Source organism: Polypterus senegalus, chromosome 18 (genome assembly GCF_016835505.1).
Source record: "Polypterus senegalus isolate Bchr_013 chromosome 18, ASM1683550v1, whole genome shotgun sequence".
NCBI classification, from domain to species: Eukaryota; Metazoa; Chordata; class Cladistia; order Polypteriformes; family Polypteridae; genus Polypterus; species Polypterus senegalus.
In genome coordinates, this window is record NC_053171.1 from 74336155 (window position 1) to 74355672 (window position 19518).

General features: G+C 38.3%; 1 protein-coding gene across 1 annotated transcript in view; it reads right to left on the reverse strand.

Annotated features, from left to right (window-relative positions):
• The window catches only part of sphk2 (sphingosine kinase 2), a 55535-nt gene that overhangs the window by 17285 nt on the left and 18732 nt on the right, over window positions 1–19518 (reverse strand). Inside the window, exons 3-6 of the mRNA XM_039741042.1 lie at window positions 18876–19025; window positions 15672–15766; window positions 4157–4272; window positions 1969–3364 (exon numbers count right to left, since the gene is read on the reverse strand). Of these exons, the coding sequence (XP_039596976.1) occupies window positions 1969–3364; window positions 4157–4272; window positions 15672–15766; window positions 18876–19025 (1757 nt within the window). The remainder of the gene's footprint in view (window positions 1–1968; window positions 3365–4156; window positions 4273–15671; window positions 15767–18875; window positions 19026–19518) is intronic.

Sequence of the window (19518 nt, forward strand, 5' to 3'; positions counted from 1 at the left end):
TACCATTTGAATGTCTCAACAGAAATCGAGACTCATCAGACCAGGCAACATTTTTCCCGTCTTCAACTGTCCAATTTTGGTGAGCTCGTGCAAATTGTAGCCTCTTTTTCCTATTTGAAGTGGAGATGAGTGGTACCCGGTGGGGTCTTCTGCTGTTGTAGCCCATCCGCCTCAAGGTTGTGCGTGTTGTGGCTTCACAAATGCTTTGCTGCATACCTCGGTTGTAACGAGTAGTTATTTCAGTCAAAGTTGCTCTTCTATCAGCTTGAATCAGTCGGCCCATTCTCCTCTGACCTCTAGCATCAACAAGGCATTTTCGCCCACAGGACTGCCGCATACTGGATGGTTTTCCCTTTTCACACCATTCTTTGTAAACCCTAGAAATGGTTGTGCATGAAAATCCCAGTAACTGAGCAGATTGTGAAATACTCAGACCGGCCCGTCTGGCACCAACAACCATGCCACGCTCAAAATTGCTTAAATCACCTTTCTTTCCCATTCTAACATTCAGTTTGGAGTTCAGGAGATTGTCTTGACCAGGACCACACCCCTAAATGCATTGAAGCAACTGCCATGTGATTGGTTGATTAGATAATTGCATTAATGAGAAATTGAACAGGTGTTCCTAATAATCCTTTAGGTGAGTGTATTTTCAGCTGTGGAGAGGGACAGACACGAGACAGAAAACGTTCCTGCTTTCAAAATGGAGAGATGACGCAGGTTTTTATTATGTAAACACCATACCTGCTACGAAAAGGCAAATTATGAAAATGCACTGAAAATAAACATTCTGCCTATGAAGAATAGTGCAATGCCACCTACAAAATGAAAATGCAAAGAGACCAAGCCTGATTCATTATGTTGCATCTTTTTAAGGAGTGCCTTAGTTGGATTAAAAAGAATAGACTCTTTAAATTACTCGGACCTCTCTCTTCTGGTTATACTGAGGCAAAGCTTACTGTTTCAGACACTGATTTGAATCATTCAATTCGGATTTCTTCTTTCTAGTTTTGACCTCTAGTATTTAATGCCTGGTGTCTCTACAAACAAACATACATAAGTAATGATTAAAGACTGAATATTTTCTCACTTGCTTATTGATATCATCTGTCCCTAGTGTGCTTGTTTGAGTGATTCATAATTTGCTTAGCTCTTTCAAATGTAGCATCAGACCTTGCTGGAGTATGTCTTTTATTTCAGTTCAGGTGCAATCCATGCTCAATCGGTTAGAATTGAGCAGACCTCTCAGGGGTAAGAAAGTAGCCAACTTCTAAACCCTGCTAAGCTTTTGAAACTAAAGCTGCCAGCCTCTATTGCTTTGTTTGATTCGTGCAGCCCTATCAGAGGTAACAATGAGACAGCAGATGAAAACAGGCATCTCTCTGGACCTTGATAAAGGTAAACTGAGGTCACCAGCCTATATTGCTTTGTTTGATTAGTTTAGTCCTTTCAGGGGAAGTGCCTAGGGGCAACAATCCCTTGGCCTCTGTAAAGGTATTTTTGCTTGCTCTTTTTTGAAGCAAAGGCTGCCAGCCTTGGCTATATTGCTTTACTTGATTTATGTGCTTGAGAAATAAGTGATAATGGGATGGAGGTCATGGGTTTTACGTGTAAATCAAGGCTAATAATTAAGGCATTTCCAGTGTTAACTTGTTCACCAAAATAAAAAGAACTTTATAGTGCCTTTCTTGAGCACTTTTACACTCCAAAACAGTACTGTTTTAAAAATGGGGAATTCCATACAACCCTAACCTGAACATGGTCTTGCTAGCTTCACACTGACCGTGATCAGACTGATATTTGATACTAGATTCCTGGGATCCTATGACAACACTGGATAATTAACACCCCAAAAAACTCTACATTGATTAAAAACTGGCTACATATTAGCAAAGGTGTATTGATAAAGTACAAACATAAGAGTTTTGATAAAGGCAAAAACAGCATCAACTATTTAAAAGAACAAACCTGAGCCTGGAGTGGTCCATAGGGCACAAGTTCTCCATCAACAGTCAATGTGCCTTTCTGTGACAGTGGCTCTAGACGGAATGCTCGAGTCTGAATATGAGTAACATAAGGACTATCCATCTCCAGATGAGTGCCTCTCTCCATGGCCAAAAAAAGCCTTAGCATTGCTCCTCTAGAGATGCCTGCCCGAACAAAGCTAAGGTGAATAGTGCCGTCACTGAAATGGGCTTGTGGAGCAGCAAACAGGTCAGCACCAAGATGAGACTGATACATTGCCAGGACTAGTACAAATTCATCCTCATGTGTTACCCAGTTTCTGGGTAGTGGCTGGTCAAGTGGAGGCAGTAGGTAATCTGAAGGTCCAAAACTTGTAAAATTGTTTATACAAGTCTGGTTCTCTCTACAGTGCTTTTGGATGCTTTCCATGTTTTCTGCACCATTTATGTTCTCCAAAGGCTCAAAGCCTCTTGGCCCAGAAAGGTCAAAAGTGAATGCTGTGCTTAGATGATTCTGGGAAGAAGATGGCGATGGACCTGGAACAGGTGGAGCTGTGGAACAGGATGGAGAAAGGAGGTTTGGAGTACAACAACCAGAATCTTGAGAAGGGGAAGATAGACAAGGAGTACTGTTGAGGCTGTCCATTGAATCTGGAGCATTTAGCTTTGCACCTCCATCCAAGTTCAAAAGCTTTCCGGAATGATTTGATATACTCTTCGGTAAAGTGCTGGATTCCCCCTTTTCACTAATTCTATGTGCAGATGATGTTGTTTCTATAGTTTCTTGAGACATAACAGATTTCAAAGTTGATGGTGTCTTCCGAAAAACTCCCACACCTGTCTCTGGTGCAACCCCTTCTGTGTCATCAGGTGTGACTGGAAGGATAGAAAGGGTGTTCCTCTTCATTAGACTGCGTTCCTCACTTAGGCCCATATCAGACACTGTGCGGTGTAGCAGTGTCCGACTAAATCCACCTAAGCCCTCAGTAATGCTGCGGGAAAGAGGTCGACGAGGAGGCAGCTGTGGCTGTAGAGGTCTAGTTATTGAGAGGGAGGCTACAGCCTGGGGCAAATAAGATAAACGACCTTTATAAGATCTTAGGGAGGCCAGCCTCACCAGAGTTCCAAGGGTAAAACGAGCAGAACCAAGACCCCTGTATCTTTCACTCTCAATATCTACATCAGACACAAATCCCCAAGCAACTGACAAGAAAGAAAAAAGCCTTTGCTGACTCCCTGTAGCAGGCTTTGACCTCTTCTCTTGATGATTCTTTGTTTTTAGCTGCTCTGTCTCTGGAGATGTCATGGTCACAGATACAAGGTCCATAGGGCTTGGAGACCCACGGCAGAGCAAAAAGCAACAGTTCATTAGGAGAGCATCACGTAAACACATTTCAAATCTAAACAAATATGAGGGAAAAAAAAGAAAGAGTTAGAATCTTTTATAAAGCTTGATCACAGCAATATTATTTGAAACTTGGTCATATTGAAGCTACAGTGTTAAGAGATTAACTAGGGACTTCCTTTTAACTGTGGGCACAGAATACTACTTATATATTTAGGGGCTGACAGGGGTATAGGTACACTTCTACAAATGCTATCTAGGTTATGGTACCTTACAAGTTTACTAAAGCTGTACTGTGCATAACAAAAAGGTACCTGGACTCCAATCCCAGTTGTGTTCTTCAGTAGGGTATCTAATGTTGGGAGCACTGATAGCACGTTGCTGCAACCACCACATGACGTTCCCAAGTACAGTGGGCGACACCTCAGCACCACACTGGAACAGTGTGAAGTTTTTTTTTTTACCCCCATACTTTCTCTATAAGCTGGAGGACCTGTGGCTATCTAAGGTGGCACTAAATTGACTAGATGCCATCCAAGGACTGCCACTGAATTACTCACTAAATACATGCTAGTTCCTGTGGCCACTGTTAAGTAAAAAAAAAAAAAAGCCTAAAAGAAATTGTTACTGGAAGATTGTGTTGACTGACGCTCTGTGTGTGCTCATACCTATATTAAATAAATGCAAAAAGCATCCTGAAAGGAGATAAACATACTAATGGCTATATAAGCCTGAGGATTGTGAAACTGCACTGCATTTTGTAAAGGGATATGACTGGCAAACTCATTTGGTACAATTCAGTCAACTACATAATTAAAAAAAATCAATGTGGTAGTTGATTAGGTACCCTGCATGATGATTTAGTGCACCAGCAAGTGCATTGCCAGACCCACAGGGCAGTACTCCCATCGGTATTCGGATTGCCTCCTGCCAGTCTGGTCGCTGCATTAGTCCATTAATCACCTAAATGGGAGAGTAAAATGAAACACTTTATTAGAGCAAACTAATGACAGATATATAGGAATGTGCAAAGTTAGGTGTAATAAATATATATATAAAAAAAAATATATTGGCATGTACATTTTGAATTGCATTATTTTTTTAACTACTTTGTACATTAAAACATTTATGGTGTTCTTAACTTAAACGTGATGAAGTACATAAAAATAAGAGTACAATGACATACAATAATGACATAGATAAGATTACTAATACATTGTGTGTGTATTTACATAGTAACATGTACAGTATTTGAAACTGAGAAGACACCGAGTAGCTTACATATGTTACTGGTTTCTCTGTAAAGCAGTTAATGTTTCTTCTGTACTCCATCATCACTAACATTACATGCTGCATATGCATGTATGTTATTTAGCGATATTAAAGTGCAAATGACTGAAAGAAATCAAATATATTTTAACAGTTCTGAATAGAAATGTTTAATAAAAAGGGCTTGGTATTATATTACAATTCAAAAATCATAAAATAAAGTTTAAAAGTACAAATTCTGTATTTTCTTTTTTTTTAACAGTTATCTCTTCATTAGCATGGTATATATTAATTTGACACATAAAATTGGGTTATAACGTGAATTATTTTTAAAAATAAGTTTTCTGTTCTTGAAGCTTATAATTGGACATAAAAATACATTAAGTCCATAGGTGAATTTGAACACGGCTATCTGAAACAAAAAGGTTTTGATTTAAGAAAACATGCCTTCCTAGTTTATTATTTCTAGTTTCCTTTCGTTATCAGAAGGATTACTCATAATTTTATCACAGAGTTTTTGAACTAATTTTCTTCAGGTAAGAATATATTTCCTGATTATTGTATGCACATAGCCTTTGACATGGGTAGAGTTACAACAACCCAAAAAACTCTCAACACCAACCTATATTTAACTTATAATCCTGCTTTTGCTTCTGCAATTCTTCCTCTGCTGTGGTTATGCTCTGCCATAGTTTGTAACAAAAGACACATACTGCTTAAATAATATAATAGTGATCAGGTACTGCTAAAGTGGCCAAAGTTTGCATTTGCACGCGCGTGCCCTGTGATGGACTGGTGTCCCAGGGTTATGTTCTGTGATCGCAGGCATAGGCTTCAGCTGCCACAAAACTCTGCCCTGGATAAGCGGGTTAGGAAGATGAATGGATTATGCTTATCATTATCATTGTGCCTATAGTGGAGAAAGATATTTGAATAAATTATTCCTCTTCATAGTATTTGCCCTGCATTGACATGGGGTCCATTTTCTCCCCAAATTTCTCCTTAGATGCTCCAGTTTCCTTTAACAGTCCAAGCACATGCAGAATACACAGACTGTCATTGCTAAAGCAACCTGTGTATGTGCATACATTACGATGGCCTGGTGCCTCGTCCAGGGATTGTTTCTGCCTAATTCTTTCAAGGATAGGGTCCAGTATTTGTATAGTGAAAGAATGAACTGATAATAAGTATGCCTTTTTCAGTTATTATTGTCTAGTTTTCTACAGAAAAGACACAGCCATTCACATCTCCACATCAGCATTCAATAATGGGCACTGGCTGATGGTTTTCCATGGTGAATCCACACAGAGGAAGATGGACAAGGTAGTTAGCAATGTGAACTACACAGCCAGTATACTTTTAAAATGACTGAATCTTACAATAATCTTAAAACAACTTGTCTATAACCTTTTGTAATATGTATGGAATCTAAAGATGTAGATTAATACTCAGTAACATTTTTGGCTTGAAAAAAATGGACATACCTGGCTAGTTTTACAGATTTTTATCCACCTATGGACATTTGTACCCTTAAACCCTATTTGTAAGCTGAAATAACAGACAATATAGTTTTAATATTTATTTAAAAAAGTTTCACTTTAGAACAAAGTTTTATGCGGCAAATACATAATTGTACCATAACTGTGAAGAAATAACTGACTTGAAAAATACAGAACTTATCCTTTAAAATATATAGATGGCAAATGCATGCAGTACTCACTTCATTCATTTCATGTTCAATACAAGGACATGAGGCAAATGCTCTACACCTAGTTGATTATATAGTATGGTTACAGGATCATTTTGAATTAAACTAATAAACAAATGCAATATGATTCACACTTGACTATTTTATGCAACATGCTTTTTAACAAATTGATGCGCATACAAGCTTGCTTCTCTATTTATAACTTTCAATTTCCTACTCTTTCCAACTGCTATAAAAAAAGCATAAGTGCTGGAATGGTACTTTAAAGCATTAAATTGCTGAAGATTTTTTTGAATGCATTTTTGGCTATTCAAAGTGTTGTGATTTCGTTTTTACTGCCAACAAGAATACAACATTAGTTGTGTGGCTGCTTGTTAATTTTCTCTTGCAGGTTTAGAGCTTTTTCACATTTAATTGTGCATTTATAATGGAAAATGCCTTATGGTCTGTGAATTTATCAACAAAGTATACACAGTTTTGTAATACAGCCCTTCTTATCTAATAATAACAATCATTTTTTACATAACAGTTTGCATATTTTACCAGAGACAGTCACTTCCTCTTTTAATATTCATTCTATCATTACCAAAATATTAGGTACCCACAAAGGTTTACAGCAAAACAAAAGTACATCACACTAACATTAAAATACAAAAATATAAAATGATTTTGAAACTGCTCGGATTTATTATTATTTGCAATATCTAGTAACCTTTGATGTTTGTCAAGAATCAGACAGTAAGAGTTTTCCGTTATATTCATCATGTACAGGAGTATACATATAGTGTAGATAACCATCCTATAATATCAAAACAACCATAACAAAAATAAAAGATATTAACCCAATATAAAATACATCAGTATAAACTTGAGATACAGAAATTGATTATACATTAATTAGAACTGAAACAATTTTGCTTATTGATATACAATCAGTCACTTATGTTATAAATGGCAGATTTTAAATAAACTACGAGCCAAGTGTATGAATGGTACTGTCTGATAGTACTATACAGAGTAATGAAGAATGATCTGAGATTGCAAGTTGAAAATTGTGCTACAGTCTCTAATGAAAAGAGGACAGTTAATGGCAGCTATTAAATGTCAAGTAAAGAAATTGAAAGACAACCAAAAGTTATTCTAGTAGCACAGAACCCATACTGCCTTAGCCTGGAATTGTGCTTAAGCACCTCCTCTTAGAAACTGATGCACCCCTACTATACAGCTGCTAAGATCTTTAAACCCACCAGATTCAAAATCAAGTGGCAACACAAAAGAACACAAAACCATATGGTTTTAAAAGAACAGATGGAAAAGCATGAAGGGGGCAGTCGCATAAGTTTAGTTTTTAGTGCAAGTCTCTAAATTAGTTTTCAGTTAAATTTACATCTAATTTAAAATTATTTCTTTGGATATTGAAAGATGGAGCCTAAAATATATAATAATCAGCCTGCCAATAATAAGAGGTGCCCCAACAGTCTCAAAAATTAAATGAAGTCTGAAGACACTCTACTTTAGTATACTGAACACTGCTAACACTTCTGGTTAGTGTGTTTATATTGCTTCTTAATAACTATGCCACTCATTTTCAGCAGCTTTAATTAAGTCCTTCATTTCATGTTCCCTACCCTTTTATCGAATCCAGTGGTAGCACATGCTACATTCATATTATCCCTCCTAGCCATGGAACAAGATATCAAAGTAGATCAGTGATTAGTATTACTAGTGACAAGCATGTTTCAGATCTTCACTGTATTGAACCAAAACCATGAATATTATCCTAATCTGCAGTACAGCAAAACGCCCAAGGAGGACCTGCGGGGCCACTGGTCTAGCTCACATAGACTCTGACCTTCCTTTCCCTAATGACATTTAGCCAGAAATTTATTTTTTCTGACATCATCTAAAGATTTTTCATTTGTTTTCTTCTCTTCCACTGTTGGCTGGCAAAGCTAAACGTATGTATACTAAATACTTTAATAATTATGATTACAAATATTCAAATATTCTTTATTTTATTAGTTTCTTATATATAATGTGTGTATGTACATATAAATACACACACAATATTATATGTATACATATACACACACACACTTCTTTTGTTTAAATGCAGATCAAATCTTGATATTTCCACATACAGTGGATAAAAAGTCTACATGCTCCTGCAAAAATCGCAGATTTTTCTGTAATAAATAAATGAAAACAAGATAAATCCTGTCAGAACTTATTCCAGCTTTACTGCCAAATTGCAAACTATACAAAGAAGGTGAAAACAAACCAGAAACTGTTTAGTGAAAAAAGGAAAAAAAAAAAAACTCAAAACCTGGTGTCATATATTCAGTAATGACTTTATATACAGTATTCTGACGCTGACTTTATATAATCAGGCTTTGACTTTACATATTCAGGAGTGACTTAATATATTCAGGAATGACTTTATATATTCCAACGCTGACATTATATATTCAGGAATGACTTTATATATTCCGAAAATCATTGTACTTGCCTGTTTGGCACCCCATAGGCACTTTATAATAGATACATAAAAAAACAACTAAGGGGATAGATATATAGATAGATAGGAAGGAAGGAAAGACAATATATGATAGGCAGACAGGGAAGCTGCTATATAATAATAAAATTACTGTTATTACTATATAGATAGACAGGGAGTTCAGGCAGAGCGGCGAAGGTTAAAAAGGAAAAAAAAATAGCATTTTCTCCCCAGTGGGGAATCGAAATTGGGTCTCTGAGGCATGGCAAACCTGCTGCGCTCTGAGTCAGCATCTCTTACTGGTACGCCACAGAAGCCGTTGTATTGTTCTTGAACCTTTTGTGAAAGTGTTTATTTGATCTTTGGGCTTTAGGCTTCACACATTTTATAGTTTATGCCTACATTTTGTAACATTTATTACTAAAACTAGCAAAATACCCACGCTTCACAGCGGAGAAGTAGTGTGTTAAAGAAGTTATGAAAAAGAAAAGGAAGCATTTTAAAAATAACGTAACATGATTGTCAGTGTAATTGTTTTGTGACTGTTATGAGTGTTGCTGTCATCAAGGATTTGATTATCATTATTTCTTTCAATCAGGTTTGTATTTGGAGGATGTGTTATGTTGAAGTTACATTCCGTGTTTGTCAACCGTTGTAAAGATAACAGGTTTCATTCATCAAAGTGTTCACTACCCAAATCGGTACTCATGAATCCAAGATGTTTAACAGGCATTCCCAGTATTAAGTTGTGGATTTGCCTGCGAATATTTAGCGGCAGCGTGTCTATGAACTTAATTTAAACTTACACTTTACACCTTGCTTTTCTATTGCTATGTCTACAAAAGCTTGTTCAGCTTCAGAGGGTTGTTCCTTTCTTACTGTATCAATAAACAGCTCGTCTTCCTCTTATCTGAGACATCACACACTAGATGCGCGGGTTTACCTTTCCCAGTCCTGCAAACTTTAGCGAAGTGGTTCAATTTACAACATTTTTCACACTGTCTTTAGCTAGACATTGACTTTTTACACCGTGCTTTGTTTCCGCAGTAGCTGCACTTATGAATATGCTTGTATGCATCACTTGCTTCATATTCTTTTGCTGGCTTCTCAATTGTGTAATGCGTTTTTTGTTCAGCGCTCTTTGGAGCTCTTGCATGTTGTCTGCATACTGCGTTCACAGTCAGTTCACGTGAGCCGCTCGGAGTACATGCATCAAAGGTTCTCAGCTATGCTTGTGCTATCTTGTGCAATCTTGCGATGTCCACGGCTTTATTTAATGTTAGCTCAGACCCGGCACTTAAAAGTTTCTCTCACACTTTCGCTGAGTTTGTGCCAAACACTATTCTATCCCTGACCATGTCATCTTCGTTTGTATAAGCACAGTCCTTCACCAGCAATTTTAACTCCGTTACAAAGTGATCAAAAGTCTCGTTTATACCTTGCGTCTTCTCACTAAACTTGTATCTCGCGAACATCGTATTCGTCTTAGGCATGACAAACGCCTTGTAGCGGCAGCGTGTCTATTGGATTGCAGCTGACGGACGGCCTTATATGGGCAGGCACTCAATTACGTAGGAGGCGTGCATATGGGGGACGCAATATAGGCAGGCAGCCAACTACGTGGGAGGCATGGTGAAGGGTGATGCAACTCCGCCTTACATGGCGACCGAGCTGCAAGCTATGGCGGTATATTTGTACGTAAGTAGGATTCAGTTATGACCGTTACGCATAGAATTTCAAAATGAAACCTGCTTAACTTTTGTAAGTAAGCTGTAAGGAATGAGTCTGCCAAATTTCAGCCTTCTACCTACACGAGAAGTTGGTGAATTAGTGATGAGTCTGTCAGTCAGTGAGAGCTTTGCCTTTTATTAGTGTAGATATGAAAAAGTTTCTGTTTTAGCAATGTGTTTACACAGATTACTGTAGAAAAGGAACACACATGAAATGCGTGTGTTCCAAATAACGATCTATTATTTCCACTCTAAAACTCCACTTCACTCCCAGATAATCAATCAAGGCATGAGCTGGGAGAAGTTCGTGCATGTTCTAAGTCGGTGGGGGGATGGAATAGCCGGCTGCTTGCAGCTTGTCTTTATCAGCACATTTAGATGACAAAAAGACGCTGGTGGAGAGGTGTGAACAGATTTAAGGTGGGCCGGATCTACAAGTTTTTTCATAGGCTCTGGTAATTCTAGTGTTAAAAGAAATGGTTTTGCACATGTGAAAAACACAGTACCCAAGTATGTAACATAATTCAGTAATTAATGAAAAATTAAATATAATTTAGTTGAATGCAATTAAATAATTATAACCACGAAAGGGCCTGACAGCTTGATGAAGGCAAATTGTAACAAAGGGAATCAGGAAAAAAGAAAAGGAATTATTACCTTCTTGTCACATATTTAGTTAAGTCAACTTCAAACTTCAACAGTGGGTACACAGAGGATTTTATTTTCCAAAAGTAACACTTTATCATAAGTGAGCTGGTTTACAACAAGAAATATAAATGCTTATTAATACATGCTTATCGTTTTGGTTCCTTGCTCTTATCCTGAGGGTTGCAAAAAACATTGTGGGAAACGACTCTAAGCATGGCTGGAGTCTAGGGCTGCAACAATTAGCCAACGTAATCGACGACGTCAACTACAAAAAAATCATCGATGCAGATTTTTTTTATTGTCGACGTGTCATAAACAGAACCTTCAATAGAGGCTCCAGTCACAAAGAACCACATTGGTTTTTGTAACTCCAATGCACTATATAAATGTCTGGGGGCAGTATCGTTTGTTATTGTTTGTCAAGACTGCACACAGTCCTACCAACAAAGAAGAATGTCTGAGGAGAAGAAGAATGTAGAGGAAAATAAATTTGGTTGCAATGGCGAGTCAAATAGAGGAGAGGAAAGGAGATGGAAAAAAAATTGAGACAGAAACTTTCTAAAGTGTGGGAGCACTTCACCGAAAAATAATAAAAAGCTGAATGTAGATTATGCAAAGTGGAGCTTTCTTTTCACGGCAGCACCACTGCAATGCATGAGCATCTGAAACGCAAGTGTCCTGTAGCTGTGATGCCGCCGTCTCTTGAGAGGTGAGTTTTAGCAAGTAAAGTTAATGTCACGTGTTAACGTTGATGTTTGTACTATAATGTGTATATCAAGGTTTCGACAATGATAGTTAACCCTTAAACCAACACATACTTGGGGGTTAATGCACCCTTGGATGCCAAATATTTTTAGCTGCACTTTTTATGCAAATGTCACAATTCACAAAGAAAATGTGAAATTTTATCGAACATGAATTTTTTTTCATGCAAAGAGCATCACAATTACTGCAACACTGATCATTTTACACACTGCAGATGAACTGTAAAATCTATAAAAAAAAAACACTGCAACAATCTATTATTACGCAGTATGTTCAAGATGCAACTGAAGCCATTTATGAAATTCAGTAAATCACCAAGCCAACTGCGCTTGAATAGGCTGCACGCAAACACAGTGAGGTAAACTAGTGCAGCGGCTGAATCCCAGGGACAGTGATGCTGCAGTGCTGTCAGGGCTGGCAGTGCTCATGTACTGGCCGCTCAATGAATGTACGGCACTGATTGGTCAGCTACAGCAGGGGTTCTCAAACTCGGTCCTGGGGGACCCCTGTGGCTGCAGGTTTTTGTTCCAACAAGATTCCTAATCAGTAACAATACCTGATAGCACTGATCTCATTTAATTAGCTGGTATTTTTTTATTTTATTTGACATTCAGAAAAGCACAGCAGCATGATTTTTACATTGATAAGGAACTTAGAAATATTTCTGTTTTTGCTATGGAATTAAATACTTAACTCTCTTTTTAGTATATTTCGCCCTTTCTCTGTGCAGCCAGTTTGCTCCCTTCATTGAATCTTAATAATGACAATTAAAAACAAGCAGAGCAGAAACACAAGCAAACAACACTCAATCGTGAAAGGCTGCAACTACTTTAGCGTCAGCCCCACAAAGTAGTAAATAACGGATTAATTAAACAATTAGAACACCTAGAAACGTAGAGTGACAATCAAGATGAAAATACTGTTAAAAAGAAAAAAATACATATAACTGCTTAGTTCATTTTAATACTTTTTTTTTTTTAACCAAACTTAGTTTTCTAATTTGTATATTGTTCCCAAAACAGGGAATCTGGGAAACAACAGTTCACTTAATTAGCCCAGGAGTCCAATTAAAAACACAGGCTGGTTGGAACAAAAACCTGCAGCCACAGGGGTCCCCCAGGACCGAGTCTGAGAACCCCTGAGCTACAGCATGCTCCCAAATTGCTCTGTGAAGCAAATATAGCCAGTTGCGGGGTTCAATGAATGTACGTCACCAAATATACTCGTCCCTTGCGTGCTGGCAAATTGCACTGAGACAAGACTACAGCCGGTTTCAGCATTCAATGAATATACAGTACATCACCGAATATACTCAGCTCCGGCGTGCAGGCAAATTGCACTGAGAAACAACTTTAGCCGGTTGCGGAATTCAATGAATGTACGTCGCCGAATGTATGTCGCTGCATATACTCGGCTTCGGCGTGCTTCCAAATTGCACTGGAAACCGACTCTAGCTGGTTGCAGTAGTTTAAGGGTTAAGTGAATATAACTTCAGTTATGTTTGCTAACGTGTTTGGAGCTGTAGTAAACGAGTGAATAGGTGTAGCTGAGCCGTCCTATTTTTTTTTCTTCTTTTTTCATATAATATTTGAGTTCATATGAATAGTAAACCATCTCTAACTAACGTTAGGTAACTTGTGTTTTGGAGTATATCAGTAATTAGCTTGTTACATATTTTAGTCCGTTATTTTTTTATTTTTGCGTAATATAGTACATGATGTGATAAACTACAACACTTTTCCTTCAGAGTGTGATGATTAAAACATCTTTCTCTGTCTGCAAAATCATTCTTGTGTATTCCTGCTAACTCTACTTCCTCTGAACATCTCTTCTCAGCTGCTGGGAACACTGTCTCAAAGAAGCCAGCCAGCCTCACACCACAGCATGTCAAAATGTTCATGTTCCTGCACTGCAATCAGGAATACATGACCTGAATCTTTAATAAACTGTACATTATTGTTTTATTTATATTGAGGCTTTATTTAAACTTTTGGAGTTTAAGACACACTAGTGGCCATTTTTGGTCAAGTTAAATGCACTTTTTTTTGTTTAAAGACTATGTGCACTTTAGTTTGTATTGTTTAATGTATTTCTTTTTTATTGTGATGGTCACACTAATATAAAACATCTGATTATTTTTAAAATCATATGTTTCACTGGTTGTTATTTTAATTTGATTATTATCCATTTTAATCGTGTTAATGCAGACACATCAGAGTGACTGTGGTATAGCGGGTCCACGGCTCTCTGAGCAAAGGCCATTCATTTTAAATAAATAATCACCGCTCTCGCGGCAGCTTAGCGAGGAGTCGTTGGGCCAATGCAAGCCATGGGGCGTTTCTGCGGTGTGGGCGTTTGTCACCGAGTGCACAGGTGAGGAACTGCCCATATCTGTGATTCGTTCCCATGGCTAATAGGCTGCTATGGCCCCTCGCTCTTTAAAAAGAAGCGCGAGTCGGGGGGGAGAGAAGGAAACGGGGGTTGGAAGCAGGAAGGAGAGAGAAGAGAGAGTGCAAGCAAATCGGTTCAGCAGGAAGGAGGCGAGCAAACGCTCGCAGGCAGCTGAAGGCCGCCTGGGTGTTTGGCCAACACCTGGGAGAAGTGGTTGTGGTCACGCCCGCAGAAGTTTGTTTTTGCAGGGCGGGAGTGACCGGGATGGTGCGTGACTCACCGCAAATGGTAGCTGGTGTCGGGACTTGGGACGTAGTGTTCCCTGTGTGAGAGAGAGCCTTGGTCACAGTGGAATTCCCAAGTCACTGTCAGGGGGGAGCCGACCGGAGCCAAGGATCGGGAAGGCGACTGGCAGTGGTAGTAGCAGCAGGAGTAGGCAGAAGGTCAGCTGCATTGACAGCGTCTCGCCTGTTGCAGGGCCCATATGGGAGAAACAGGTGAGACGCTAACAGAAGCAGCACCAGGCTTCTTGTTGTTTTAAAGACTGCTTCCCGTAGGAATATTTTAACCTCTGGTTTTAAGGATTATTTTTTTCTATTTGTGTGTTTTAACCTCCACGTTTTCATTTTATGGATTATTTATTTATTGAAGAACTAAAGCTCTTTATTTATTGAACTGTTTTGTTGGATTTTTAATAAAAGCACTGTTGCACTTTTTTGAACCATCCCCTTGCTCAGTTATTCCCTTCACTGACTAGCTCACTCGGTTTCATTATCGACTGTGTTGGGTTTAAGGCTTCCAAATAGCAATGGGAGTGTGGAGCCAGAACCCACATCATCACAGTGACATTCAGAACAGGATGTGCAAGCACAGGTCGCAGGCATCAAAATAGTCAGCCATGAAATAATCGTGACTAATCTGAAAAAAAATGGAACAATTAGTCTACTACCAAAATAATCATTAGTTGCAGCCCTGCTGGAGTCACTTGAAAATAGTCCTAAATTGTCATTAAAGTCTTTTCCATAAACATTCATTTTAAACTGCCATGTTTCTCAATTTAAAATATCAAAATGATCCTCATCCCTTCTATTCCATAAATAAAAAAAAGTCTTTCTTTGAAATTTCTAATAATGATCATCTCACAAAGGCAAAAAACAAATTTACATTTCTAAGAAAAAACCAAGAACTTAAAAACCATGATTATTTTACATCTCCAAAACAAAGAGAAAAATAGCCAAGGGAACCCTACAACCCAAACTCAAGGATGCATACCTTCCCTAATCCAAAACTCACCTCGCAGGAGCAGTATCTTATTATTATGCAGATTAGAAACAGACATTCATAGAAAACAAACCTCATGCAGCAGACCATCACCAGAAACAATGACAATGCCATCCCACTCATGTACTGTTATCTCCCTCATCAAATCTCGAGCATGATTCTGCCGTTCTGCAAAAACAAATTATTTTTAAACAATTAACATTGTTCAACATTTGCTCCTCTGCAAAATTAAACATGTGACTCAACATTTAATGCTCCAGAACAAGGAATGCCAAATGTAATAATACACTGTAGATCAGAAATCCTGCCATAAGATACTGCATATATTGGCCACTTATTTTCATACCAGTAAATTTGAATTATAGTGTAGAATGACCCAATTTTTCCATTCATTGAATTCTTAATGCATGTTCCTGCTTAGATGGAAAACTGGTAGAGAAAAATGTTCTTTCAAAGACCAGGAGATGAAGAGGCAAAATAAAAAATGTGGCTGAGCATGTAAATGAAGGAAATAAAAATAGGAAGAACTTAAGAAAACCAAAAATAATTGGGTTCACTGCACTAATCCAATCTCAAACTTAAAAATATTTGCCAAAAGCATTTTGCCTTAAAAAGAATTGTAATTCTTTTTCCTGACACTGTGATTATTTGTTGTTTACACTTGATTGAAAATCTTGGACACCAGGAGGAGCTAACCAAACACTCCTCATACTTTCTGGATATGACACAACACACAATTTCCCATAGTCATATGCGTCACCTATTTCTGCCTAAAGTAGGCAGTAGTTATTGGGTGTTAGGAAGAAGGCTAGAAACTTCAAAATGCATTGTTCTACTGTAAATGAGGTTAAAAATATGCTCAAAATATATTCTACAAGAAGAAAATTTTATGGATACTAGCCGACCCCCTCTGTAGCATACGGCAGTGTAAGAATAGGAACGGAAAACAATGAGAAAAGAATTCAGAAATCAAGAAGAAAGAAATACTTCTTGAAAGACGCAGTTCTGAAGAGGTGTTTTGCTGGAGACAACAGATAATGAGTTGAAAGAGCTAACCCTAGAAAAAGCCACGTACAACAATAGTTTTGCTGCATGTATCTTGGACTTACTGGAAATGCGTACGGTAATATGATCATTTTGCCTACACGTACGTTATTTTCAGCTTTTGCTTGCAGTGCGTCTGATAGTCCTCTGTATTGTTCCACGCGTAGATCTTGTTGATGTAATCTGAGATAGTTGAGATGCGCACCCTTTGTTTTAACATACGCATCTATGATGTACTGTTGGAATAGTTTGCCGCTGAAGTGCAAAATACTAAATGTATTCCTCATTGATAATCTGTACGTGTAAAACTGGCATTGAGTAAGCCTGATTCAGTTGGTGGATCTTTTATCGGGAACATGTTGTAAATCTTTGTGCCAGCCAATGTCTCTGTAAGGGAATACAAGTGGGTAAAGCATAGGATCGCAATTCATATTGAGCGTGGAAATCTGTTTACAGGAGTTGCCTCTGAGATAGATGCAAATGTCCTTTTCGGCAGGGGGCTCGCCATCTTCTCCGACAAAAATCGCTGCAACATCGCTGTGACATATCAGGGCATTGTATCGTCGTAAATTCTGCCCAGGGCTTTCCTTGAAAACCATTCGTACAGATGCTGTTGGATTGGACTGAGCGATTTCATGCATTTGTTTGTATGATTTAGCGAAGGGGTTGATGGTTCTGAGCATGGAATCTAGCTGGAGAAGTAAATTTTCGCTCCATGCAGAGTTTGCTTTTATTTTGTAAGCGTACTTCAGTAGCTTGTGCTGTGTCAAAAACATACAACTGTCCATATCCTGAAGGTAGAAGTGTTAGTGTATAGTGGAGAGATTTGGTGATAAATTTGCCCGTGTATTTTAAAACAGTATGGTCTGTGACCAGGAGGTTGAGTTATCTGTGCACCCATAGAAGCAAATGCTAGAGAAGAGGTGTATTCTTGAATGTGTTCATGATAATTTTTACCTTCTGATGTTTGCTGTGTAAGAAGTTGTTCTAAAGACACAGGTGGCTCCCGCAATTGCGGTAAAGCTACTTTACCATCGTGGCAGCACCTTGAGTACTTGTTGGATGTATTACGCTCAGCAGGTCAATATAGTGCATGACAGTGTATGCACTGCTGGTCTGGAGTCCCAATGTTGTACTCTTGGACGGGAAGACAGGAATGAGGTGAAGTACCACCTGTGGTAACGAGAAGAGGATTGTGTGTATGTCTGCTGAGACTGCGTTGGTTTGGAAACGTTGTTTTGCAGATGTCGCATTGCAAGACTTGTGAATGAGTTTTGTTGTGTTTAGTCAGACAATCCTGTGTAATGAACTTCTTATTGCATTTCTGGCACTCATATAGTTGTTGGGAAGAATGCATTTTCTTGTGTTTAGCAAGTGAGGTTCGCGTTTGAAAAGCTTTGTTGCAGGAATCGCACTGGAAGAATGTGTTACTGGAGTGGGAGTCAGGTAATTTTTCAGCGGAGTGAATTTGTGTGTGTTTGGAAGATAGTTCTGCCTTGTGAAATGTTTTGTGCAAGTGTGACACAAACAATTTGTCGTTGCAGTCAATTTCCTTGTGTTTGGCAAAGCTGTGTTTTGTTTTGAAAGGTTTAATACAAATGTCGCAGAGGAAGGTTGTACCAGTAGACGAAACTGTAGTGTTTTGTGGAAGAGAAGAATGACTGAGGACTGATGTGTTGGTGTTATCAGACATTATATGCTGCTGTGGAGACATGATTGGAATCGGTAGGAGGGCTTCACAGTGGCGAAGAGGACAAACAGGAATCGAGAAATGTCATGTCGGCTGCGTGTGTGCGGGACCGGTTTTGAAGAGGAGCCGCAGGCAGCGTGAGGAAAGTTTTGGAAGAGGACGAATAGGAATCAAGAAATGCCGTGTCGGCTGCGTGTGGGCGGGACCGGTTTTGAAGTGGAAGCAAGATGAACCAGAAGAGAAATGTATATAAGAGATATGCATTCTAAAAGCAAATATTTGAGATGTTCAAGGAACACTAGAACTCTACTATACACAAAATGCTCACGGAGACTAAAACAATAATGCAAAAATCAAGGAGACTGAGCAAAGCAAAATGGAAGCTGGTGGCTAAAATGTATAATACATAACAAAAAAAAGGCTCAGAAAAAGAATAATATTGACAATAATTCCAAAATTTTAAAAAATGCTAATAATATCAAGAAAATCATTACCGTGCATTATCAAGGAAATTTAAACATCATTTTAAAACAACATGCATACCTGTCTGAATAAGGTTGTAGTGAATATTGGCTTCTCGAATCATAGGCAAGATGTGTGTGTGGCATAGCTGCATTGCTTGACCTCTTCCACTGAAAGGGTTTACCAACAGCAGAAGTCGTCGAGGACGGGGCAAAAGACTGGAAGTGATCTCTGGAAATGGAAGTACATAAATATGAATAACTATGAAACTGTAAAAGAAAAGATATCTTTCTATGGAATGACTTCTGTCAGAACAACCCAATTTAACCACTAAATTCACTAAAAAAAAGAAAGAAACAAGATAAAACTGTAAACCTATATAGCATAAATCAAGTGCCTGTGAAATGTTTCATCAGTACAGTGCAGCACATCCAAGAAAATTAAAAGACAAACAGAAGTTATGTTTAGTGGAGATAAGTCATCCACCAGCAATGCCTACTCAAAACTGTCCTCGACAGATAAGGGGCAGAACAGCAGCTAAGTCATTTTTCAGTGATAGACAAAAAGTAAAGGAATTTACAAATTAGTAACAACAAAAGAGAAAAAAAACCAACCTTTCGTGCATTATGTGAAGACAAAACAACATTTGAGGGGACAGATAAAAACAGCAAAAAAAACAAAAAACTGGAGACGCTTCTTCAAAAATCAAATACGTTAACATGCA